At 48.9% G+C, this 26738-nt stretch overlaps 1 protein-coding gene across 1 annotated transcript in view; it reads left to right on the forward strand.

Moving 5' to 3' along the window:
* Positions 1–26738, forward strand: part of RGS6 (regulator of G protein signaling 6) — a 581826-nt gene that overhangs the window by 550955 nt on the left and 4133 nt on the right. Inside the window, exons 17-18 of the mRNA XM_082617819.1 lie at positions 3510–3563; positions 15711–15777. Coding sequence (XP_082473945.1) covers positions 3510–3563; positions 15711–15777 — 121 coding nt within the window. The remainder of the gene's footprint in view (positions 1–3509; positions 3564–15710; positions 15778–26738) is intronic.

A 26738-nucleotide genomic window follows, 5' to 3' on the forward strand; every position in this document is an offset into this window, starting at 1 on the left:
TGTCTCCCTGGACCCATCATCTCCATCTGCGTGTCCTGCCCACTGCGGAGAGTGTGACCAAATTCTGAGGCCGCAGTGGCTCAGCCCAGGAGTACAGGGCTGGCAGTGACATCAGCCAATCCCTTAGGAAACCACTGAAGAGTCCAGCCCCCTCCCCACAGATTTTCTGTCCCCGACCAGCTCAGAGATGAGTATGAGGCAAGGATTGGGGCACCCTCCTCTGGATAGAAACACTTATAGGTTTCCAGGGGGCGATCTGGCACCCGAAGTCCTTCCTGGGGTGGTTGCCCCCTTCCTCTCCCTCACCTGCCCCACAGCATTTGCTTTTGCTTTTAACCAAGAAGCAACGGCATCCTAGCCCCTTCCTCCTCCTCCACTCTGAAGGAAGTCCTGGTTCCCTGTGGAACCAGGGGGCGCAGGGACCCTCAGCATGCAGGCGGTGGGGAGTGGCTGAGGCAGGGATGAACTGAGCTGGATTTCTGGGAGGAAGGAAGGAAGCGCCAGGAGGGACATGGGGTCTGAAAAAGGGGAGGCAGGAGGGACGGCTCAAGCTTCCAGTATGCCTGCAAACGCTCTGCACGTCTCGATTCTGATCTGAGGCCCACGTGTGGTTAATGGGGCTCTCCTCGCACCAAGTCCCGGGACTCCCGTGCCATGCCACTTAGGACCATGCACATCCCTTTCTTCTCCCTCTCAGCCTCCCAGCAGCAGTCCCTGAGCCTGTGGTTGTCCAGCAACACGCTGTCTGTTGGGCTTCCTCTCTCAGCCACGCAGCCCCTCTTTCTGTGCACTGTGACCTCACGTGCCAGCATCTTGTCTGCATATCTGGCTGGTCCCACATCACTCCCGAGTCCAGAAGAGCATTTATATCCTGCTTGCCTGCCCTTAGGTAGCCCTGAGGACGTCCCCAAGAGCCTGAGAAAGAGGAGTAGACTTTGGGGACTCCCAGAGTGTGAGGAACCCAGCTTTCTTGTTGGCCTGCATCCCTTCCATCAGGTGTCACTACTACGATGGAAAATGTGAAGCCTGACCTCCAGCCCGCTCCCTTGCCAGAGGGTGGAGGTGAAGAGGCCCTGATGCAGCTGGCTGACATCCCCACCAGTAATGGCTCTGATACCCAGTTTTTCAAGAAAAGTTGTGGAGACCTTTGGTGCCTCCAGCCCAGATCTCAGGGGAGAAGGCAAAGTAATTGTTCCTTATTTCTTGTGGCTCAAGACCCTGAACTGATCCCAGTGTGGGGAAATTGTGAGCCTCTAGCAGTCTGACCCATCTGGGCCTGTCCACACACCCAGAAGAAGCCAGAGGCCATTCAGTCTCCCTGTGGGTCTGAGCACAAAGGGAAAACGCACCCCAGCACACAGAGTGGGGCTGAGATTCCACAGATACTCCCGTACGAGGAAAGCTTCTCGGAGGAAGTCACTTGAATGAGGAAGGAACGGACGGCCTGCCTGTAAAATGTCACAGATGACGTTCATTAGAATTATCCTTCCAGCCCCTACACCAAGGAGTGTTCTTGGGGCAGAAAGCTCTTGCAGATACCAAAGCCCTTTCAATATCCAGGGGTTAATTGTTTCTAAAATCAGTGACAAGCCTACCTTTTCTTCCATTTCTCCCTGAGTCTCCAGGCATGGACTGGATTTGTAACTCGGCACTTCCAGGTAGGCCTAGAGTGTCTTCTGATGTCAGGGATGGGCTTACCATGCGATCTACATGTCCAGGTCAGGAAGGGATGTGAGCCACGAGCTCCAGCTAAGAGGAGGGATGGAAATCGGCCTCACTTTTCTGCTCAGGAAGGCTCCGGATGGAGTCTGGAGGCATAGCCTTCCAGTCCTTCCTCCCTAATTCCTCCTCTATCCTAGTATTTTCAGAGATCAGGTTAGTTGTTCTGATGAGCCGGGTCTCAAGAGCAGGTGAGCTGGGTTTTGAGGGGCCCCTTCAGAACACTTAAGTGCCAGTACTTAAGTACAATTTTCCAGGGCAGCTCGGAGGACCTGTGCAAGGCAGAGGAACCTGAATAAGTCAGGCCAGTGGCCACTGTCTGTGAGCAGCAGCTCAGGAGCCAAGGGACAAGAATGCCAGGCGCAGAATGCCAGCAGCGTGGCCTAGGACTGGCCTGACTTGAGCTGCACAGACAGCCCCCGGGCTGCCCACTGGATTGAAGCTGAGTCCTGCCGTCCCCAGTGGGGAGACTCAGTATGGTGCCAGGCCAAGCACGGATCCTTGAGTTCCCTGTGCCTGAAGGAGAAAGACCAGCCTGGCTCTGCGGCGGTGTGTCCTTTGTGTTGTGTCTTCCTTCTGCAGCGTCCTCTCTGTCTCCCGACAGCCAGCTGAGGGGATGGGGCATGACAGCCAAGGAAGCCCTCTGACCTTGTCCACACCCACAGTGGCTACCTTTGGCGCCCTCTGCTGCCAGCACATCCTGCAGACGCACAGACACCTGGCTGCTTCTTCAGCTCTCTAATTTCCATTATTTGCTCTGTGTGTGTCCACGTGAGTGTGTGTGCTCTCCAGATTTCCCAGGCATGGATTCAGGACCTTGGAACTGGGCTCTGGGATAAACTAGCAGGTATTTGGGATGTAATTCTCCCCCCTTGGAAAAGCAGGAAAGTTGAGGAGAAGGTCAGGTCCACACCACACCCCCTCCTCCTCCACTAGAGGAGAACGGCCAGGCCTGGGGGGAGCATCCAGGGGCTTTGCCTCCTCTTCCCCCCGTGTGGGGGGACCCTCAGCCTGGAGTCCCTGGGAGGTTCCTGAGCCTGCGGTCACCTGCCGTGAGTAAACCTTGGAAGGGGTCACCTGCCCGAGTACCGAGAGAGCATTTTCTGTCCAGAACGTTCCTTCTGAGGCCCAAGACCTTTGTGGTTGCAAAAGACCTGGGTAGAGCCTCCTTGGTCTAAGGACACAGAACGAGAGTCACTAGGGGCCACGAGGATGTTGAGGAAGTTAACAAACTTTCTGGCTGCATCTGAGCAGAAAAATCTCAGAGAAAGTCCTAACCCAGACTCACGGAGGACTTGATGACTTCACCTCGCCCACGGCCACTCCGGCCGTCTCAGCAGGATTCCCCCACAGGCCCCGCTGGCCCTGGAAGCTCGTCTGGTTTCTGTCCCCCATTGGGGCCCCCAGTTGGCTCCTGTGCGTGGGCTCGACCGCTCAAAAGCAGTGAGCAGGCGGCTCCAAACTGCTGACCAAGGGCCCGGCTCCCAGCCCGGTGGCTCCTACTTCAGCCCCGAAGCACGATTAATGGCTCTTCTAGAAGCAAACACCCCTCTCTCCTCACCGCTCCACGGAGGCTCTGTTTTCCGTCTCTCCCACTGACTGTTGCACACAGCTCTGGCTGCTTCTCTTGTCCCATTTTTTTTTTTTCTTCCCGCCCTGTCTTGCTTTTGTTTTGGTTCATTAGCTGCCGCTGCTACTCTTAGGAAACGATGTGTAAGCTGAAGATTTTTTTTTTTTCTGTATTTTTCTCCCTATCTTTTTTTTTTTTTTCTTTTTTTTTTTCCCTAAAGCCAGAAAGTGAGCAAGGTCGTAGAACTTCCTTAGAAAAGTTCACTCGCAGTGTGGTAAGTTCAGCTGGTTTTCTTTGGTTGTTGTTTTTCTCTGTTTTGTTTTCTGTGTGTACGGTGGTGGTTATTGTCGTTTCCTTCGGGATGGGAGGGAGCCCAGTGCTTTCCCCTCAACACACCCACCCGTTTTCTTTTGCAAGGGTCGAGGGTCGCGGCTTCTCTCCTAGGGATGGATCTGCAAAAGACAAAAGGCCCCGGCGGCTCCCTCTGCAGACGGTGCACAGGGGCGACCGCCCAGCCTCGGGCCTGGCATTTGATCTTCTGTCTGGGGCCTTGAGGAGGAAGGACCCCCCCACCCTCGGGGCTGCTCGGTTGGTGCACCCTCTGCAGCAGCCCAGGGAGAAGGCCATCCAACCGGACCATAAAATAAATTGGCTCAGAACCATAGCTCATCTAAAAAAACATCCAAATTTCCCTCTGTGGACTCTGGCAACCGTGCGGGTGCCAGAGGCCAGCTGCCGCTGCTGCTGTGTCGGCGGCTTTTGCGTGTGCCTAAGGCGGCCGTGCTGCATGGGTTGTGGCGATGCGGTCTACAGCTGGCGTGTGTGTGTGTGTTAGTGGCCTCTGCATGAGTTTCCACGTCCCTGACAGCCCCTCGTCAGCCTTCTTTGCACAGCGTGACAGGGAGAGGAAGGCAGTAGCCATGGGGTGGAGTGGCCGTGGGAGGGTCTTCCCCATGGTGCCCGGTGGAGATTCTGGGCTATGCTCTGTAGAACAGCACAGACCCATCTCCCCTTTCCATGATGTTCTCTGTAAGGCAGGGGCATAAGGCTTGATGCACAGGAAGCACTCAGTCCCGTTCATTCACTCGTCAAAAACAAGCTGCTGAGTTCATGGGGCCCAGCCTGCACTCTTCACGTCAAACCAGAGAGAACCAACATGGCAGCCAGCGAGCAGGGATCCCACGTGTGGAACTGGCCAAATTTCCCTTCCCAAAGGGTGGAAACCCACTGATGCTAACTTGCCTTTTTCCTCCCTCTATTGAAGAGGAGAGTCCTTGTAAACCTGACTACTGTGTGATTAGTATCGTTATTTTATCCCTTTAATGAAAAGTCTAAGAATTCTGGGTTGAAAACAACCTGGTCATTTACCTGTCATAGCTAGGTGCATCTTAACTGAATTTAAACATCATTTTGAATTTGCTAGATGTAAACATCACAGGAACTCTAGGAGGTGGCAATTAAAATATGGGTCCTCATCCCATTTCTTCTTTGGTCTTTTCTCCCCATGGCCTTTTCTCATGAGAAATCAGAACTTGCACAGGGTAAGACCTGTGGTTCCCCTGTCTGTCTTCATGGCTGGTTTGCCATGGACACGTAACTTCATACACCAAGAAGCTGCCACGGGCTGTTAGAGGCAAGGCCAACAGGAGCTCCTTCACCCCCGATGGCTGAGAGTGGTGGGAACCCACCCCTCCCTCTCTCTTGAGGCCTGGAGGCTGTGGGTGGAAGATGTTTAGGGGTTTTGTTGACAAGCTCAGAGTATACTGTGGAGAAAGCAGAACTCCTGCAGCCCTATGGAGGCCCTTCAGGTTGACTGCGTGGGCTGAGGGTGTGAGAGGAAGCCTGGTACTTGGATGAAGCATCCAAACATCTCCAGGCTGCTTTTCATGAGAAGTGGGTATTGGGAAAGCAAGCATGATCTCAGTGAAGCTCTGTGAAGAGCATTTATTGATGTTCCTTCATCCCAGAAGTGGCGTTGGTTCAGTGGTTCTCCAAGGTCTGTTAACAAAGCGTTTGGAACGAGAAAGCATCAGACACCACCTTCCAAGCCTCCGAAGTGTGCACATGGGAGAACTTACAGAGAGGTTTCAGGGCCGGCTGAAAGAGAAAAATCTTCCAAGTTCCTGAGATTTTTAGAATCTATATGAGAGAAGGCCCAAACTTCAAAGCCAAAAAATTCCTAAATTCCATGCTATTTTTTCTATGAAGACTCTAAGGGGTGGTGCGTTCTGAGTTTTTGTTTCCAGTGGTGGAGATGGAGATGGATTTGTATTGATCCATCCTTGTTCCTTGTGCTCTTGGGGTAACACCACTTGGGGTAACAAGATGAGGCTGAGTTTGAGGAAATTGCCCATGGCCGTAGAATAGTAGCAACTCTCAGAGTACTTGAGGCTGGAACCCAAGAACGTGGTCTCCACAGCCCAGTGTTCTAATCAAACGGAATTAACCAGCCAACGAAAATGCCTTGCCATTTGATGGCCATTTTCTGGATATAATATACGTAAAGTGCTTGATTTCTTTAGAAGAAGGTCTATGTGAATATTTCATCTGCTACATACTGCAAACTATAAAACTCAATGAAAGACTTGTTCAATAGCATTCTCATGGTGCTGGGAAATATGTGTAAACAGACCATCCATGTCATGGAACCAATAATGGCAAAATGAGGGGGTGAAGCTGGGCAGGCCACGCACCAAGGGTGTGAGGCCAGCTGCCATTTAGGACTAACTAGTGGCAAGAAATATTGATCCAGGTGGTTAGTTGTCTCAGTCAGCTCACTTCTTATCAAAACTGAATCTGGGGGCTTCCCTGGTGGCGCAGTGGTTGAGAGTCTGCCTGCCGATGCAGGGGACGCGGGTTCATGCCCTGGTCTGGGAAGATCCCACATGCCGCGGAGCGGCTGGGCCCGTGAGCCATGGCCGCTGAGCCTGCGCGTCCGGAGCCTGTGCTCCGCAACGGGAGAGGCCACAGCAGTGAGAGGCCTGCGTACCGCAAAAAAAAAAAAAAAAAAAAAAACAACTGAATCTGGGTCCAGAATTCTCCCACGCCAGTGTCCTTTGTTTTCTTGGTAAAGGAGGAGCATGTGGAGAAAGCAGATCGTTCTTTCCAAGACTCAGGTGTATCATGATATGGAGAGATTATCTGTTGAAGGCCCCAGATGCCCCCTTTGACGTGAGATCCTAGGGAGTAGTTCATTGTGGTTCACGGAAGCTGCTGGGGCCACGCTGGTTTGGGTGCAGAAGGAGCCTTGCCATCCCCATCAGAGGCATTGCTGGGTGAGCTGCTCCTTCCAATGGAAGCGTCATCCTGAGTCACGCAGAGCTTGAACATCAGAGCCAGTGGGGGGTATGCTGTGCCAAGGCATTGTGTAGCTGGGCCACCTAGAGCCACGGAGCTTGCATAATGGCCTGGTTTTTGACAAGGCAGGCCCAGGTTCAGAACCAAACATCACTCAAAGTCCATGGTATGGCGCAGCCAGCCCACATCGCATCTTTATTCAGAGCAGAAAACAGGACTCCCTCTGATGAGCCCAGCCCCACAGATGCCCAGCTGGCCAAGCGACGCACAGCTGGATTTCAGCCCCTCCTTGACCCTCAGCTGCCCTTGTGCAGTGGATGACTCACATCACTGAACATGGTGGACCCGGTCCCAAGAGCTCCAGGCCCAGGAAGAGCTGTAACCCAGAGAAGCTTCTCAAAGGGGGGCCTAGGACATGGCCTCAGGTCAAATGAATGGAGCCTCTCTCTCCCTAGTCCTGTCCACTGGGAAGCTTCCTTTCACAGTGGTTGTAGAATATGAAAGCCACCGTAGGAAACTTCCGTGGATTGCCTTTGCATCACCCTCCATCTCCTCTGCAGACTCTCTGGTGGGAGGTCCCAGGCACTGCTGACAGCGGGGAGGAGGGTCTTCTGTAACTAGAGACCACTTGCTACTGCTCAGTGCCCACCAGTCTGCTGTTCTCCACCATCTTCCTGGTTTTGCGGCTGACAGATGACCATGAGGGTTTGAGGGTGGCCAGAGCAGAAAGGCTGTCCATCCCGCTGCTGTCTCTTAGGCGTGCTCATTCCTTCAGGGTCTACCACAAAGCAGGGAGGGCCCCACAAGAGGCGACTCTGACACAGAGGACAGCAAGGATGCATGGGAGGAGGGCAAGGAGGAGCAAAGGGCCATTAGCCAAGGTTCAACAGCAGCAATTTGATTGTCCCTTTTCACATGGTGGCCAAAGCCATCTGGTGGGAACTCCACAGGAGAAACTCTGGGAGGAAAAGCTAGAACAAGTCCTCTGCATTGTATCTGCAAGGGATAGCACTTAAGTTAGCAGAAGTGGCAGCCCTGGGTGACGGTGGCATCAGCCTCCCTGGAAACCTTTGCCTGGGTGCTCAGCCGAAGCCCCAGGTATCCTCTGGAGAGCCTCATCAGCTGTAGCCTCGGGTTCCCAAGATGGGCAATGGGGTTGCTGGTGCCTGAGCTACGATGGAGGCCTCAGAGGAGAACAGAGATGAGAACCAGGTGTTCATCCCTCCTAAGAGAGCATCACAGTTGGGCTTTGTCGAGGTGCTCCTTGGAATTGAAACAGCAGGGCCGGGAGCTGAGGGAGCCTTGGCGTGCGCCAAGCAGCATCTCCAAGCGTTTCTGTCCTGCCTGCCAAGGAATGCAGCGGGAAAGTCAGATGGAGACCAGGAAGTTCTGGGAGCCAGCTGTCACCCTCCCTCCCTCTCCCTTTCCTCCCGCCCCAACCAAAAGCCAAGGAAAAGCTAATGAGAGCTAAAAAGTCTGCAGCTCACCTCCCACCACCTTCCAGGGAGCTCCGGCCCCAGGCCCAGGTGCTGAACCAGAAGTGGAAGCCTGAGACCCTTGGCAGGCGAGGCAGAGGGCTGGCAGCCAGGGTGCTCGGCCCACCCCACCCCCTCCACCCCCCCTCCACCCCCCCAGCAGCTCCTTCCCCAAGGAGGTTGTCTCCCCCTCCCCCTCAGCGTGTCAGGGGCAGAGCTGTGCACTCTGCTGGAATGAGTTCTCAAACACCTAGACTCAGCAGAGCCCCCGGAGGGCTTTGACCTCAGTTGAAAAAACCCTTTTGGGCCTCCAGCAAGGAAGGGTTGGCTAAAAATCTTTAGAGTTGATTCAGGTTGCAGACAGTCCTTGGGCCCCATGGGGACATCTGGGTCGCAGACTGTAGTGCCAGCCTCTCCCATCTCAGATCCCTGAGATCCAGCAGCAGTGAGACCCGGGCCTGCCTAGAGATGGGGGCGGATTCCATAGCAGTGCTTGGGAGGGAAGACATGAAAACTTGCCTGTCTAGAGCAGCGAGGACTTCCCCTGGGACTCTGGGAAACGCCTCAGCAGCCTCCACACAGGGTGGCTCCTGCTTCCAGGCTCAGCTTGCTAACAGCGTGGCCTCAGGCCCATCACTAGCCCTCTCTGAGCTCTGGTTTTCTCCTGTGAACAATGGCGTGGACTAGATCATCTCTCTGGACCTTTTTCAGCTGGAATGTTCTATAGGTCTGTGCTTCTCTTTGTGAGTTGTGCTAATCTTCCCTCAGAGTAAGAGAGGAGCTGCCTTCCTGCCTGGGAAGTGGCTGCCCACCCTTGACACAGGGAAGTAAACCATGTTTGGAATTGAGTTGGGTGTGTATTTAAAACCCTTTGACAGGGATTTGACGATAAAGCACCGTCAGAACTGAGTGCGACTGGCACCTGACACACAGGCCCCAACCCTCCTTCGCTCAGGGCTCACTGTACACTGTGACCCCTGGAGGGCAGGGAGGGAGAGGTCAGAGAGAGCAGGGTAAGCACCACGCACCCTGTCAATTTTGCCAGTGCCGCAGTCCCCACCATTCCAGGACGGATGCCCAGCTGGGTATGTGTCGGGAGGTGGGGGTGAGGTCAGTCGGGCACATCACCCCGTGCATTGTGGGAGGGTGGGAAAAATGGGCTGTGAGTATCTGGGGACCTCAGCATCACTCTGCTGTTCTCCTGCTACCACACCTTCCAGTTCCCTGGAGAGCTCCGGGCTGGCTTTCCACTGTCCTCTCTTAATGCCCAAAAAGAGGGCACAGAGGGCGTGGTAACCTGGTTATAGTCAGTGGTAGGTTAAGCCTCCTCTGGTCTCGATCCTTCTCTCTCCATCTTGGGTCCAAGTGAAGTCTGAAAAAGCATGTTTAATATTATAGTTTTGTAGCTGGAAAATGAAAATGTAAGAGTTTATTTTTTTTATAAACCAACTATAAAATGTAAGACAGCTGAATCAGCTTAGCTGGCAGGATACAGAGAAGACAAAGAGATAAAGTGGCTCTCCATGGGCACGGGAGGGATTCTTTCTGAAACTCTGGGGAAGGGTGAGATTTTTATTTATCAAAAAGGGTCAGAGGTTGTCATTTTTGACACTGCCACTCCTCTTGGAAGGAGGAACCCCCAGCTGATGGTTCAACCTGTCAACCAAAAGCAGCCAAAAACGCCCTCCCCGCGGAGTGCCCACTCGAGAAGAAATACGGCAGTGACTCAGCCTCCTGACCCAGGGGACAGCGAGGCTCTGCAAAACTGCTCCCTCCTCCTCTGGCCGGCCCTCCGTCTCCCCCACCCCGGGCTTCTTCTGCCTTCCCCAGACCCCAGTGTGCCGAGCAGTCAAGTGAAAAACTCCCGCGAGGCAGAAAGGCACAGCTGTGTGTTTACAGCCACTGATTCCGATCCAAATCGCATCCCTGCCAGTCTCCCGCGAGGCAGGCTGGGGGCACACTGTGGATGGATGTGCCAGGTGGGAAGCTATTTCGGGAGCTGACCTGCAGCCCTTTGCCGTAACAGAGCCTTCCTCCTACCCCCCACTCAGGAAAGACGTCCTTCTAGAAGGATCTCTCCCTTTAGAAGTGGCTGATGGGGCTGTGGGATTTCATCCCGTTCCCTGTGGCTTGTACCATCAGATTCCTGGCTCCTGTCCCCAGGCAGCCACGTGAGAACAGCCATGGGCTCCCATCTGTCCAGGGAGAAGGCAGAGGGTGAAGGTGACCGACCACGGGGCCCTCAGCGGGATGAACGGTGGGGAGTGCGGGCCACGCAGGGGACAGGACACCCGCTTCTCCAGAGGACAGAATCCACCTCGGACCTGCCAGGGGAGCAGCAGTACCACACAAGGGGCAGGAGAGAAACCTCCAGGCATTAGGCAGGCTTTGGAATAGCAGGAACCTAGGAAGGAGACACAGCTGCCAATGTCAAGGTCAGGGAGAAGAGACCCAACTCTGCCTGTGTCCAGACTGGACGGCTAGAAGTCAGAGAGCTCAAGGTCTAAGGACTTCGAAGGCTGAGAAGTAAGCCGGCCACGGCATTCCCCCAGAATGAGCTCCTGATGAAAGCAATGCGGGAGTCTCCCCTGTTTCTGAGCAGCAAATGAGTATCCTTGGTTCAAATCGAGTTTGGGAACCATGGTATTCTGGAAGGAGGGCAGGATACAAATCCATAGGAAGGAACAATCTCTAAAATGTTGCTGTGAAGCAGAATGCTAGCTGGGACACGGTAGGGGAGCCTGGAGCAGTGGGACCTGCAGTTTAGTGATGTTACGTGAAGGCCAATGAGAAAAAGCCCCTTGAGTGTTTGTCTGCTGGCTCCCTGACAGATGGGAAGGTGGGATGGGGTTGGGAGTGTATAGCTACCCGGGCAGTGGCAGCGTCCAAGTGGCAAGAGTTCTGCCACACCCGCTGGTCACGGTCAATTCATTTTGGCTTGAGCGATGCACCACAGCCCCAAACAAGAAGGGGCCTCGTGGGTGTAATATTTGCAGGAACTTTCCACACCCTCCTTGCAAGCCTGGCTTACTGTAGATGGATGACCATCATAACTGCATCCCCTGCTCCAGAAAATATTTATTTGTGACCAGATACCAGTGCAGTAAGGTTGAAAATAATATCAGTTCCTGTCCCCTGTACCCCCTCCACCTCCGCTGCCTCTATGTTTGCCCATAATTAGGGAAAGCAAGTATATTCATCACATCTTAATGGCTGATAAGATGGTAAATTAATAGATCTATGTCCATGGGAAATGCAGTTTCTAGTTGTGGCCACAAGGGTCCAGCCATAGTCCTGTCCTATCCACATGCTTTTGGATGACTCAGATGGAGAGACAAACATGTCAGTCATACTCAAAGATGCAAACCTGGAAGGTACTGCTCATTTGATAGGTAATGGAATTATCGTAAAACCGTCTCCTTCAGGTAGAATGATGGGTCCAAACAACCAGGTATAATTTAACCAGATAAAATTTATGTTAAAAAAAATTCAGTCTCACAACTACAGGGTGGCATTCCTAGCCTTCACTGTAATTCAAGTTTTAAAAATTCTGGGGTTGCAGTTGATTACAAGCCTGATAGAAGCAAAAGCAGGATGCGATCACTTTTTTTTTTAAAGCAACTTTAGGTTGTAATAACAAAAGTGGAACAGTCAGAAAATAAGTGCTCCACTGCTCTCTGGGTTGCTCTAGACTGTGTTGAATCTTGGTTCTAAGCCCCCTGCACTTTATCAGGAACTTCAACAAACTAGAGAAAATTCAGAAGAGAAGAGCTGGGGACTCTGGAAGCCATGTCAGATGAGACTGAAGGAGATAAAGGTGTCCTGCCCCTAAAGAGATTCAATAACCATCTAGAGCTATATGTGTGTTTGTCTCCCAGAGTGAGTGGACATTTCTGGATTGTTCCAGACAAAGCTAGAACAAATGCGTAGAAGACGTGGGGACGGTCACTCATTCTAAGAATATTCTAACAGTAGCAGCTCCCCACCGATGGACTATGTCACCCCAAGGAAAAAAGGAGCTCTCTGGAAACGTTCAGAAGCTGAATGGCCAAGGATATTGTAGAGCAAGTTTCTGCTCTGGATTCCATCACCTCTTCCAAATGGAATCCTCGGATGCATTAAATATTGGTGAAATACTGCATATTATCATATGGTTTATAACTAAGCTACGGAAAAGGAGGACAGATCACATGGAGGGAGTTTGCTGAGACTGGAGGAGAGGGATCGGAGAAGATTAGATTTTACCTTGAGGGAGAAAAGCCAGATGACGATGAAGTCAAGGCAAGGCCACTGTCAAGAAGTGGAATTGCCGCCCTCCACTTGTCATGCTGGCCTTTTGTTTTTGATTTTTTAAGCCAGTCGCTGCTGCTGCAGCTGAGCCCTGGGCAACAGCGCTCTCTCCCCTGAACGCCCAGGAGGAAGTCAGTGTGCGGAGGACACCGGTGCCCGTTGGCTTAGGGAGGCTGAGCATAGCCAGGGTTGGCGTGTGTGGGGTGCCCTGGCCCTATGCTGGAGAAAGCTTGGCCTGACATCATTTCCATCCAGAAAGGGTGTTTTGTTGAAAGCAGAAAAGATGATCAAGCCAGTTGCCTTTTACCTGATGCCAGTGCAGGTTCCAGGCGGACAAGCTGGCCCCCAAACTGCCTCAGCCTGGCCCGGGACAGGGCACGCCCCCTGATACCTTAGACCAAGGGGAAACTGCGTTCGTGGGCCCCCTCGTCCTGGGCCCTTCCGTGAGGACTCATCTTCAACCCAACTCAGGGGAAGGGAAGGGCTCTCGTGTCACATTCTTGCCAGCTGTCCCTAGGACCAACCTGATTGCAAATGACACTCCCTCCTCTCTCGGGCATTGCCAGGGCTGCCTTCAACTCATCATGTGATTGTATAATTATGGTGATTACAGCTTATGGCTTTTTTCCTCTCCTCATCTTTTGCTTTCAAATTCTTTGAGGCCTCTCATTAAACATGGTGATCCGATAAAGTCAGCAAAGTTTTAATAAGACATTTTTTGAAGCTAAAGAAAGCCCAGTCAGAGTTGATTGTGACTGTGTTCCCTCATACAGGCCTTTAAAACTCTGGTGGGTGTGATTGATGCCTGGATATAGGAGGCAGGGGAGAGAGAGGTATGGGGATCCAGGGGGTGCCCATGCTTTTTCACAGGGTTGGAGAACTGTTTTACACCATGCCCCTGGCCTTTCTCATTTGTAGCAAGAGCACGGTGCACCCAAATCCCCACAGCTAATGGGAAAAGACAGACCATCAAGTAAGGGTAGAGGGCCTGCCCTTTCCATTATAGCATACTAAGTTGGGAAATGGAGATGGAGCAACCAGTACAAAACTCAACCCAACCTTGTGAGCTGCGGCAAAAGTAGAGGGGAAATTCTGATGGATTCTCTGTCCTGAATGATCCTGGAAGGTTCCAGGGCATCCATAATTCTAAATATGTAAAGGATTCAACCATCAGTATTTGTGAGTGGTCATATCCTCAAGGGCGGTTTCCTTGGTAATGATACAGCTTCAGAGCCCATCATTTGCTAGCCCTCAATCATAGCATTGCTGAATTGTTTCTAGATGTGTAGGACATTATGAGAAGGATCACCAGGAAGGCTTGCGGCTGGGGTGGTGGCCACTAGAGCCCCCAGCTTGCCCTTCAGCAGCTTTGTGTAGATTTGATGTCAGGGTCCCCTTTCTTTCCATCCTCCCCAGGACTGCACAGAGAACTGCACAGCGACGTGCATCTGGCCCTGGCAGGAGTTTGTTTTGAGAGGCTCCAACTGGCCCCTCGTCCTGCCCTGAGCTGTCCTCACTGCTCCTCAGCCAGCTACCTGGGTGTGACTGAACAGCACTACCTATGAGAGGTTAAGTGTTAAAAACCTGGCAGTGATATTTCCCCCAACTGCATCCTCATCCCCTCCTGAAGATGACCCACTGACTCCGCCCCCTGAGAACAACATCCCTTTAGGGGCCACCAGAATGTAGAGAATGGGCTCAGGGTTAGGGATGGGCAGCCCCTGTTGAATCCTGTTTCTCCACCTGAAGTTGGTATAAGCCCCTGGGCAAGCCGCTCACTTGCCCGATGGGTACAATGATGCCTGCTGCCCTGGGTGGATGTTGGCACTAAATGAGGGCATAACAAGAGCAGCTGCCATGTCTTGGGCGCTCACGTTGTCGCACTGTGGGCATCCGTGTCACGCAGAACTTGGCCTGAGAGGGACTTCGGTTCTCCCCCAGCTCCACCCCTTAACTGTGCATTTCAGACTCCAAGCCTCAGTTTCCTCATCTGTAAAAAAGATAAGATTAAATGATTAAGAGGGAAAGAATGCATCAAGTGCTTAGCATAGTGTTTGCAATATATATGCTTAGGTATAACTCTTTGTATTATTATTTTCATTATTATGATGTTACCTGCAGCCCATTAGCTCTTATTACCTTATCTGATTTCCAACCACGTCCTGCAAGGTAGGTATTATTGTATTTATTTTGCAGTTGAGGATGGTGACACGCGTATCTCAAATACGACAATGTATGCAAAGCACATTCGTTTATTACAGCAACCGGCTCATGACTCTACTCGATAAATGAATGGTAGCTATTATTATTGTCTTATTTTTAAAGTCAACTCAGAGAGCCAGTTTCTCTGCTTTCCCTAGGAATGGAGGGACTGTGGTACCCAGCACACCAGCTTCTGCCCTGTGGTCTATTTCTCAGGGCCCCTGTGCACTTCCCGGGAAACTGTAGGAGCTAGGGGCTTGTAGCAGTGCGGTGCCAGGACGTGGGGAGGGCCACCAAGGAAACACTGCCTACGTTGTCAGGATCTGGCATTTGCCCCGACTCCTGAGGTGCAGGACCCTAAGATGCCTCCTGCTTCCAGACACAGATCAGAGATGGTTCTCCCCTATAAGAGCATGAAATCCAATCCTGCAGATGTGGCACTCTGCACCGCAGAAGCCTCATTCCCAGAAACCCTCACCTGGCAGCTGTCTGCCTGCCTGGAGCCACCCTGAGCAGTACAACCTCACCAAGTCTGGTTGCTCCATCTGCCAGATAAACAGAGGCTCCTGTTTTTTAACTGCGTGCTACAAAGTGGGGTGGTTGGAGGAGTCAGAACCAAGTGGCAGGGGATGCTTTGAAATCTCTCGGAAGCCAGCCCCCTGGGCGGCACGCTCCCACTGCTTGCGGTATTGACAGAAACAGAAGCAGAGAGGCCGTTTCCACTGACACGAATGGATGTTCCTGGGGAAAGTCAGGTTTATATATGTATCTTAAGGTAAATGCTTGAAGTTTGCGGTGTCTGTCAAAGATTGGTGTCTTAGGAGCCTGATGTAAAGCTCTACAGCCAATCGTGTGGTTGCTCATGAACCTTGCATGAGATGCTTTTGCAAGTGCCTGTGGTGTGAACACTCACATGAGCCTGTGCACAGCTGCATACACAGCTGCATGTGCTACCTGCCTGATACACGCCTCCGTGTTCAGTGTATGGTACGTGTGTAACATACGCTGCAGACCTGCATGTGCCTCTGCGCATGGGCCGCCTGCCCACTGCTGCTGTGTGCATGCCTGGGCAGGGGCTCCCCTAAAGCCACAGGTCTTCACGGTTTCAGCTGGATAAGTTATTCTTCACTTCCCTTCCTAAAAACACAATTGCCTAGTGCTGCTGGCGCAGAGTCAGAATGGCCGCTGCATTTCACCCCCGAGGTGGCTTCCTTCCAGCAGTGGGTGAGTGATCCCGGCGTCCGAACTCTCTAACCTTCTTTGGGATCCTTCTGCTCAGAAGGTGCTCCAAATCCGGAAGAGATGATCTGTTTGTCCATGGCCTCATCTCTGCCCACCCCTCCTGTTCTCACACCCTAGTTCCGTGGACAGTGAGTGGCACCCGTTTTTTTTAGTGTGCCCATTTTTCCTGCCTCTTTTTTTACACCCATAGTTTTTTCTTCCTAAGAAACAAGAAGCTGAGCGGTCTAGAAATGACACGGAGATGAGTGCCTTGTCCCAGAGGCAATGTACAAATAATGTCTTCAGGTATTGATCCTGTAACTGGCTTCTCCTGGACCCCTAGCAGAAATGCCCTCTATCTTTGAAGATGCTTTTAGACCCAACAGCCGCATCCTGAGGCTTAGTCTCCCACTTACAGCTTCCATTACTCTTCCTCTGTGGTCCAGGGCCAAGTCCTGTGGGAAACTTGGAAATCTCACCTTTCTACCTGCTAGACCCCCAGGGGAGAAGAGGGCTAGGGAACCGCCCATCCCCTGTGTCACAGGGATGGAGAGCATTGCAGCGACATGTGAAAAGGGTTTGTAGGGAAGTAAGAAGGTTCTCTGTGGCTAGGAATTCCATCAGCCCACGTTTCTGTCCAGAGATGTCTTGAAAAATGCTGCTTGCCCTGTCCCCTGCTGCACTTTTTCAGGTTAGAAATACATGTCTGATAAATGCCTGCCAAACTGCATTCCTGAGAGTAGGGAGGAAAGAGAAATGAGCCAGCCCTCTTTGAACGTGTATCCAAATGGACTTGGACATTCATGGAAAGATTATGCTTTGGGGCATAATCAGTCAGCATCAGCATGTTGGCAGCCTGTGCCCTCGAAACTCTGCCTTGGCAGCTGGCTTAACCAAGGACCCCACGCCATGGATGTGTTCTGGATGAACGTGTTTGCAGGAGACGAGAAGTGCCCTTAGGAGGGTGGGGTTAGAGTCCTCCTGGGTCCTGAGAAGGATCACACACTGCCGAGCAAGTGACCCCTTCTGCTGTCTCATCCACTAAACTTCACCAGCGCCCTCCCCTGTCGCCATAGTCAAGGGTCCCTTGAACTTCCTAGCTGGAAAAAAGTAGCATCAAGTTGTTGACGATAGCAGCTCAGCCATGTCCCTGTTTCCTTGGGTCTTTGGGCCCTCGCCTAGTTTGGGGTGAACCAGCACAGAGATGCCAGAGTACATTTAAGGAAGAGGAGGAGGAGGCGAGGAAGAGGCAAGCCCAGCATGGGCTAAGGAAGGCGTGCCATCAGGGGGCCTTGTGAACAGAATGCCCGCCTCCACTCCACCCCTGTGTCCACCAAGAACTTGCTGCAGGCTGAGTGTAGAAAGAGCACCAGGGTTTTTCAGTCAGAACGAGAGGAAGGAGATAAGCGATCCGGTAATAAAAGGGGGGCATTTCTCCTGCATGAGGTGAAAAAAGCAGCAGGGAAAATGGAAATGCACAACTTGGACAGGAGGCTGGGGAGTTGGGGACTGGGCATTGTGCCACCAGTGTCGGGCACAGCTGCTGAGCCCTTGTCGCTCCCGGCATCCCGCATGCCTGCCCAGTTCCAGATTTGTCCCTGCACAGCTGGGGACCATGGAGGAAGGTCTCCCATCACCCACCAGAACTAACAGGTAGAGGTCGGACTCTGCAAAGAGCCCCATAAGTGACGAGCACGATGAGGGGGCGGGAGTCAGAAGTGCGAGGAAGAGTAGCCGGGGAGGGCTTCCGCAGCCAGCTCGATGTGGGCACGTGGTTCTAACTGGGGTTGGTTCTAATTGGAGTAAAGCATCTGCCCGCCCCTCCTCAGGAAGGTAAACATCACACCTGCTTCTCTCCTCCCTGGGACTCTTGCTATGGAGATCCCAGAGGCATCGGCACCAATAACACAGGGCCACAAACAGAAGTGGCAGCTTCACTGGCCGGTCCAGTAGCCACCGTTTTAAACCCATGAGCGCCAAGCAGCAGTGACGTGCACCGCTCAGCTCAGCACAACAGCCAAAGTCCCACTTTGCCAGGCTTGCCAGCCAGAAGGTAACAGCTTTTCCTTCTCAGGAGTCCCCACTGTGAGGAAGGGAAGGACCTTAGGCAGAACAGAAGTGCCTGGGATGGTCTCAAGTGTGCCCAAGAGCTGAAGCGTCTTTCTCAGTGAGGGTGAGAAAATCACCCTGCATTGCCCAGAGAGATAGTCTGGTGTGGGTAGATGTGGAGGAATCCTTAGTCCTGAGCTTTTCCACCTGCCTCCTTCCTTGAGAGTGACAGTCATGTACAAGGGAGAAGGTGGATGGGCCATGAAGGTCACTGACCAGCTGTGTGCACTCAGGCTAGTGGTTCAACCTCATGTGTCCAGTGCGGGTTAAAGGAATACCTAACTGGCAAGGATGCTGTGGACATTAGCACAGGTGTGTCTCAAATGTCTAGTGCGCTTGACACACAACAGCTGCTCTATGTTCAATCAGTGGGTGGCCGTTAGTAACTTTCCTCGGCAGCTAACCTGTGTCCCTAGTAAGGGGACCATCCCCACACTGCCACCATCAAGGTCTGGTTGAGTCGAAGAGGAGGGCACTTGAGAAGGGAGGGTGCACGAGATAATGATGCCACCCCGTTGGGCAGGAACAAGAAATTCAAAGAGAAAATCCCTGGAAATAGGGGATATAGGTTGGTCCTCTCACATTTAGTTCAGATAGGAGGGCTGACAACTCAATGTTTCTAAATTAAAAAAAAAAATTTAAGTAAAAAAATTTTTTTAAAGACACTGCTAGTTGCCAGGCTAGAGTAAGGTGTCTGGACCTGCTAATGATCCCAGTAACATTTTGTGGGAATTGCTCTCGGCAGACACGAATGCAGGCAGATTCCATAGACCCACCATTGACGTGGAAAAACCTGATTGTTTATATTACTGTACATAAGATGGTGGGCTATTGCAAAAGAATCCACTGTTTATATTTTGACCATATTCCTTACTTTTTACATAGGTTTAGTGTATGTTAAGTCTTCATCCAGAGAGCTTTTTTTAAATTTTCAGTTTTCACCTATCTCTTGATTTGGAGGGGGGGAGGCTTTGTTTTATGTTTGTGGTACCCTATTTTTCTAACATCTTTATTGGAGTATAATTGCTTTACAATGGTGTGTTAGTTTCTGTTGTATAACGAAGTGAATCAGCTATACATATACATACATCCCCATATCCCCTCCCTCTTGAGCCTCCCTCCCACCCTCCCTATCCCACCCCTCTAGGCGGTCACAAAGCACTAAGCTGATCTCCCTGTGCTATGCGGCTGCTTCGCACTAGCTATCTATTTTACATTTGGTAGTGTATATATGTCCATGCCACTCTCTCACTTCGTCCCAGCTTACCCTTCCCCCCCTCCCCATGTCCTCAAGTCCATTCTCTATGTCTGTGTCTTTATTCCTGTCCTGCCCCTAGGTTCTTCAGAACCATTTTTTTTCTTTAGATTCCATATATATGTGTTAGCATATGGTATTTGTTTTTCTCTTTTTGACTTACTTCACTCTGTATGACAGTCTTTAGGTCCATCCACCTCACTACAGATAACTCAATTTCATTTATTTTTATGGCTGAGTAATATTCCATTGTATATATGTGCCACATCTTCTTCATCCATTCATCTGTCGATGGACACTTAGGTTGCTTCCATGTCCTGGCTATTGTAAATAGTGCTGCAATGAACACTGTGGTACATGACTCTTTTTGAATTATGGTTTTCTCAGGGTATATGCCCAGTAGTGGGATTACTGGGTCGTATGGTAGTTCTATTTTTAGTTTTTTAAGGAACCTCCATACTGTTCTCCATAGCAGCTGTATAAATTGACATTCCCACCAACAGTGCAAGAGGGTTCCCTTTTCTCCACACCCTCTCCAGCATTTATTGTTTGTAGATTTTTTGACGCTGGCCATAGTGACTGGTGTGAGGTGACACCTCATTGTAGTTTTTTTTTTTTTTTTTTTTTTTTTTTTTTTTTTGCGGTATGCGGGCCTCTCACTGTTGTGGCCTCCCCCGTTGCGGAGCACAGGCTCCGGGCGCGCAGGCCCAGCGGCCATGGCTCACGGGCCCAGCCGCTCCGCGGCATATGGGATCCTCCCAGACCGGGGCACGAACCCGTATCCCCTGCATCGGCAGGCGGACTCCCAACCACTGCGCCACCAGGGAGGCCCACCTCATTGTAGTTTTGATTTGCATTTCTCTAATGATTAGTGATGTTGAGCATCCTTTCATGTGTTTGTTGACAATCTGTTTATCTTCTTTGGAGAAATGTCTGTTTAGGTCTTCTGCCCATTTTTGGATTGGGTTGTTTGTTTTTTTGATATTGAGCTGCATGAGCTGCTTGTATATTTTGGAGATTCATCCTTTGTCAGTTGCTTCACTTGCAAATATTTTCTCCCATTCTGAGAGTTGTCTTTTGGTCTTGTTTATGGTTTCCTCTGCTGTGCAAAAGCTTTTAAGTTTCATTAGGTCCCATTATTTATTAGGGTTCATTGTTTATTTTTGTTTTTATTTCCATTTCTCTAGTAGATGAGTCCAAAAAGATCTTGCTGTGATTTATGTCATAGAGTGTTCTGCCTATGTTCTCCTCTAAGAGTTTGATAGTGTCTGGCCTTACACTTAGATCTTTAATCCCTTTTGAGTTTATTTTTGTGTATGGTGTTAGGGAGTGTTCTAATTTCATTCTTTTACATGTAGCTGTCCAGTTTTCCTAGCACCACTTATTGAAGAGGCTGTCTTTACTCCATTGTATATTCTTGCTTCCTTTATCAAAGATAAGGTGACTATATGTACATGGGTTTATCTCTGGGCTTTTTATCCTGTTCCATTGATCTATATTTCTGTCTTTGTGCCAGGGCCATACTGTCTTTTTTTTTTAACATCTTTTTTGGAGTATAATTGCTTTACAATGGTGTGTTACTTGCTGCTTTATAACAAAATGAATCAGCTATATACCATATTGCCTTGATTACTGTAGCTTTGTAGTATAGTCTGAAGTCAGGGAGCCTGATTCCTCCAGCTCCATTTTTCTTTCTCAAGATTGCTTTTGCTGTTTGGGGTCTTTTGTGTTTCCATACAAATTGTGAAATTTTTGGTCTAGTTCTGTGATAAATGCCATTGGTATTTTGATAGGGATTGCATTGAATCTGTAGATTGCTTTGGGTAGTATAGTTATTTTCACCATGTTGATTCTTCCAATCCAAGAACATGGTATATCTCTCCATCTGTTTGTTTCATCTTTAATTTCTTTCATCAGTGTCTTATAGTTTTCTGCTTACAGGTTTTTGTCTCCTTAGGTAGGTTTATTCCTAGGTAATTTATTCTTTTTGTTGCAATAGTAAATGGGAGTGTTTCCTTAATTTCTCTTTCAGATTTTTCATTAGTGTATAGGAATGCAAGAGATTTCTGTGCATTAATTTTGTATCCTGCTACTTTACCAAATTCATTGATTAACTGTAGTAGTTTTCTGGTAGCATCTTTAGGGTTCTCTATGTATAGCAGCATGTCATCTGCAAACAGTGACCATTTTACTTCTTCTTTTCCGATTTGGATTCCTTTTATTTCTTTTTCTTCTCTGATTGCTGTGGCTGAAACTTCCAAAACTATGTTGAATAATAATGGTGGGAGTAGGCAACCTTGTCTTGTTCCTGATCTTAGTGGAAATGGTTTCAGTTTCTCACCATTGAGAATGATGGCCTTTATTATGTTGAGGTAAGTTCCCTCTATGCCTACTTTCTGGAGGGTTTTTATCATAAATAGGTGTTGAATTTTGTCAGAAGTTTCTTCTGCATCTATTGAGATTATCATATGGTTTTTATCCTTCAATTTGTTAATATGGTGTATCACATTGATTTGCATATATTGAAGAATCCTTGCATTCCTGGGATAAACCCTACTTGATCATGGTGTATGATCCTTTTAATGTGCTGTTGGATTCTGTTTGCTAGTATTTTGTTGAGGATTTTTGCATCTATGTTCATCAGTGGTATTGGCCTGTAGTTTTCTTTTTTTGTGAAATCTTGTCTGGTTTTGGTATCAGGGTGATGGTGGCCTCATAGAATGAGTTTGGGAGTGTCCCTCCCTCTGCTATATTTTGGAAGAATTTGAGAAGGATAGGTGTTAGCTCTTCTCTAAATGTTTGATAGAATTCACCTGTGAAACCATCTGGTCCTGGGCTTTTGTTCGTTGGAAGATTTTAAATCACAGTTTCAATTTCAGTGCTTGTGATTGGTCTGTTTATATTTGCTATTTCTTCCTGGTTCAGTCTCGGAAGGTTGTGCTTTTCTAAGAATTAGTCCATTTCTTCCAGGTTTTCATTTTATTGGCATATAGTCCCTTGTAGTAATCTCTCATGATCCTTTGTATTTCTGCAGTGTCAGTTGTTACTTCTCCTTTTTCATTTCTAATTCTTTTGATTTGAGTCTTCTCCCTTTTTTTCTGATGAGACTGGCTAATGGTTTTTCAATTTTGCTTATCTTCTCAAAGAACCAGCTTTTAGTTTTATTGATCTTTGCTATCGTTTCCTTCATTCCTTTTTCATTTATTTCTGATCTAATCTTTATGAGTTCTTTCCTTTTGCTAACTTTGGGGTTTTTTGTTCTTTCTCTAACTGCTTTAGGTGTAAAGTTAGGTTGTTTAGTTGAGATGTTTCTTGAGGTAGGATTGTATCGCTATAAACTTCCCTCTTAGGACTGCTTTGGCTGCATCCCATAGGTTTTGGGTCATCATGTTTTCATTGTCATTTGTTTCTAGATATTTTTTTATTTCCTCTTTGATTTCTTCAGTGATCTGTTGGTTATTTAGTAGCGTATTGTTTAGCCTCCATGTGTTTGTATTTTTTACAGATTTTTTCCTGTAATAGACATCTAGTCTCTTAGTGTTGTGGTTGGAAAAGATACTTGATACGATTTCAATTTTCTTAAATTTACCAAGGCTTGATTTGTGACCCAAGATATGATCTATCTTGGAGAATGTTCCGTGAGCACTTGAGAAGAAACTGTATTCTGTTGTTTTTGGATGGAATGTCCTATAAATATCATTTAAGTCCATCTTGTTTAATATGTCATTTAAAGTTTGTGTTTCCTTATTTATTTTCATTTTGGATGATCCATCCATTGGTGAAAGTGAGGTGTTAAAGTCCCCTACTATGATTGTGTTACTGTCTATTTCCCCTTTTATGGCTGTTAGCATTTGCCTTATGTATTGAGGTGCTCCTATGTTGGGTGCATAAATATTTACAATTGCTGTATCTTCTTCTTGGATTGATCCCTTGATCATTATGCAGTGTCCTTCTTTGTCTCTTGTAATAATCTTTATTTTAAAGTCCATTTTGTCTGATATGAGAATTGCTACTCCAGGTTTCTTTTGATTTCCATTTGCATGGAATATCTTTTTCCATCCCCTCACTTTCAGTCTGTATGTGCCCCTAGGTCTGAGGTAGGTCTCTTGTAGACAGCATATATACGGGTCCTGTGTTTTAATCCACTCAGCCAGTCTATGTCTTTGGTTGGAGCATTTAATCCATTTACATTTAAGGTAGTTATTGATATGTATGTTCCTATTACTATTTTCTTAGTTGTTTTGGGTTTGTTATTGTAGGTCTTTTCCTCCTCTTGTGTTTCTGGCCTAGAGAAGTTCCTTTAGCATTTGTTATAAAGCTGGTTTGGTGGTGCTGAATTCTCTTAGCTTTTGCTTATCTGTAAAAGTTTTAATTTCTCCATTGAATCTGAATGCGATCCCTGCTGGATAGAGTAATCTTTTTTAAAAAATTATTTATTTATTTACTTTTAGCTGCATTGTGTCTTCATTGCTGTGAGTGGGTTTTCTTTAGTTGTGGCAAGAGGGGGCTACTCTTTGTTGCGGTGTATAGGCTTCTCATTGCAGTGGCTTCTCTTGTTGTGGAGCATGGGCTCTAGGCATGCAGGTTTCAGTAGTTGTGGCTCACAGGCTCAGTAGTTGTGGTGCACAGGCTCTAGAATGAAGGCTCAGTAGTTGTGGCACACAGGCATAGCTGCTCTGTGTCAAGTGGCATCTTCCTTGACCAGGGCTCGGACCCAGAACCCCTGCACTGGCAGGTGGATTCTTAACCACTGCGTCACCAGGGAAGCCCTGGGTAGAGTAATCTTGGTTATAGTTTTTTCCCTTTCATCACTTGAAATATGTCCTGCCACTCCCTTCTGGCTTGAAGAGTTTCTGCTGAAAGATCAGCTGTTAACCGTGTGGGGATTCCCTTGTATGTTATTTGTTGCTTTTCCCTTGCTGCTTTTAATATTTTTTCTTTGTATTTAATTTTGATAGTTTTATTAATATGTGTCTTGGCGTGTTTCTGCTTGGATTTATCCTGTATGGGACTCTCTGGACTTCCTGGACTTGATTATTTCCTTTCCCATATTAAGGAAGTTTTCAACTATAATCTCTTCAAATATTTTCTCAGTCCCTTTCTTTTTCTCTTCTTCTTCTGGGACCCCTATAATTTGAATGTTGGTTCATTTCATGTTGTCCTAGAGGTCTCTGAGACTGTCCTCAATTCTTTTCATTCTTTTATCTTTTTTCTGCTCTGCGGTAGTTATTTCCACTATTTTATCTTCCAGGTCACTTATCTGTCCTTCTGGCTCAGTTATTCTGCTATTGATCCCTTCTAGAGAATTTTTAATTTCATTTATCGTGTTGCTCATCGTTATTTGTTTGCTCTTTAGTTCTTCTAGGTCCTTGTTAAACGTTTCTTGTATTTTCTCCATTCTACTTCCAAGATTTTGGATCATCTTTACTGTCATTGCTCTGAATTCTTTTTCAGGTAGACTGCCTATTTCCTCTTCATTTGTTTGGTCTGGTGGGTTTTTACCTTGCTCCTTCATCTGCTTTGTATTTCTCTGTCTTCTCATTTTCCTTAACTTACTGTTTGGGGTCTCCTTTTTGCAGGCTGCAGATTCATAGTTCCTGTTGTTTTTGATGTCTGCCCCCAGTGGATAAGGTTGGTTCAGTGGGTTGTGTAGGCTTCCTGGTGGAGGGGACTGGTGCCTGTGTTCTGATGGATGAGGCTGGATCTTGTCTTTCTGGTGGACAGGACTGCATCCAGTGGTGTGTTTTGGGGTGTCTGTGAACTTAGTATGATTTTAGGCAGCCTCTCTGCTAATGGGTGGGGTTGTGTTCCTGTCTTGCTAGTTATTTGGCGTGAGGTATCCAGCACTGTAGCTTGCTGGTCATTGAGTGGGTCTTAGCATTGAGATGGAGATCTCTGGGAGAGCTCTTGCCAATTGATATTACATGGGACCGGGAGTTCTCTGGTGGACCAATGTCCTGAACTCAGCTCTCCCACCTCAGAGGCTCAGGCCTGATACCCGGCTGGAGCACCAAGACCGTGTCAGCCTCTCATCTCTCCCCAGGGGTGACCTCAGAGAGCATCCTGCATCCCTTGCTGCCTCCCCGGACTCCGGGGCGCCACCCACAGCCGAGTCACCAGCCCGACTGCGTCTCGGATGTCTGTGGTATCCTATTTTTAAAAAGTCAAATAAAGAGAATATTTCAATACCAAATAAAATGCCCTTCAGCTCCTGAGAGAGATCAGAAAGCTTGGCAAGGACCCAGGAGTAATACAGACCTCAGGAATGGATCTTGTCACAGGGCACCCCCCCACCCCCTCCCACCCCCTCCCCCTTCCCTGAAGAGTGAGAAAGCCAGAAGCAGCCTCTGTTTCCTGGATGCTGCTCCAGCCTAGCTCTGCCATGGATCAGCCATGTGTAACCATTGCCTAGTTCCCATCTCATCTGCCCATCTTGCTGATGATGAAAGAGGAGAGTTGCAGTGTTTTCAAATTATTCTCTATCAAGTATGGGTTTTCCTAACATCCCCTGCCAGAGCTTCTAGCCCTCTAAACTATCCCAAGCAAATGGCACTCTCTCTCCAATTTTAAACATCATTGAGAAAGGAGATGCCACAGAATACCTTACACTTCCTTTTGAAATCATCCCTTTTGCTTTGCTCAGTGGAGAAGGGACACCAGGGGGACCAACCTCCAGGGAAGTCATGCAATGAAGTCAGGCAGTCCTCACTTGGCTGGAGTCCCTGGGTCCTCCCTCTCCCAACAAACCCAAGCTGGGACCTTTCCTTTCTACCTGGCTCTTAGGGCTGACGGCTCTCCCCAGCAAGTCCCCTACAGGCCTGTGAGTCCACACACACTCATCATTTATGAACTTGAGCATCATCTACTCATAGGTAATGTTCAGCCTCCTTGAAAGGACAGCTTCTCTCTGGGACCTCCCACTTCTTGCCTGCTGAGGTCACCTGGTGAGCCCTATTCAGCAAAACACCATTTTTCACTAGCAGGGGTGAAACATGCCTGTGTGTCACCACAAGGTGATCCATATGGATCTATGGAGACTAGAAATCATGTTCCAAATTAGTTCTGTTGCAAGTTCTAGTTCCCCTAGCAGAGGAATCTGGGTTTCTCCTATACTGGAGGGGGAAGCTTTGAATTTAGCCAAAAAGCAAAGTTGCTGGGACAGCAACTGAAAAAGAGTAAGGGGTGGGAAATTTCAAAGCAGAGATGTGATAGCTGGATTTTTTTCTCATCTTTTTTTTTTCTTCTGAAACATAATTACACATGACAAAATGAATAGATCTGAAATGTATGGTTCAATGAATTTGACGAATGTATGCACCAGTGTAACCTACACCCATCACCCTATAAAGTTCCCTTATGCCCCTTTGCAGTCAGTTCCATCTCTCTCCCCTAGAGACAACCACGGTTGATTTCCATCCCCCTCATAGCATGTGTTTAGACTTAGTGGACCTGAGATCTGTAACTTTGGTCTTAGGTCATCTGAGCAAATTAGCAAGAAAATACCAGCAGCTCAGATGTCTCTACTTTCTTAGAGTTGAAAAAGGTCCTGCCTGAACCACTAGTGTTTGGCTCCGCTGCCCCCAGTATGCCATCTGACCCC

Source organism: Mesoplodon mirus, assembly GCF_964341445.2.
Source record: "Mesoplodon mirus genome assembly, chromosome: 4".
NCBI lineage: Eukaryota > Metazoa > Chordata > Mammalia > Artiodactyla > Ziphiidae > Mesoplodon > Mesoplodon mirus.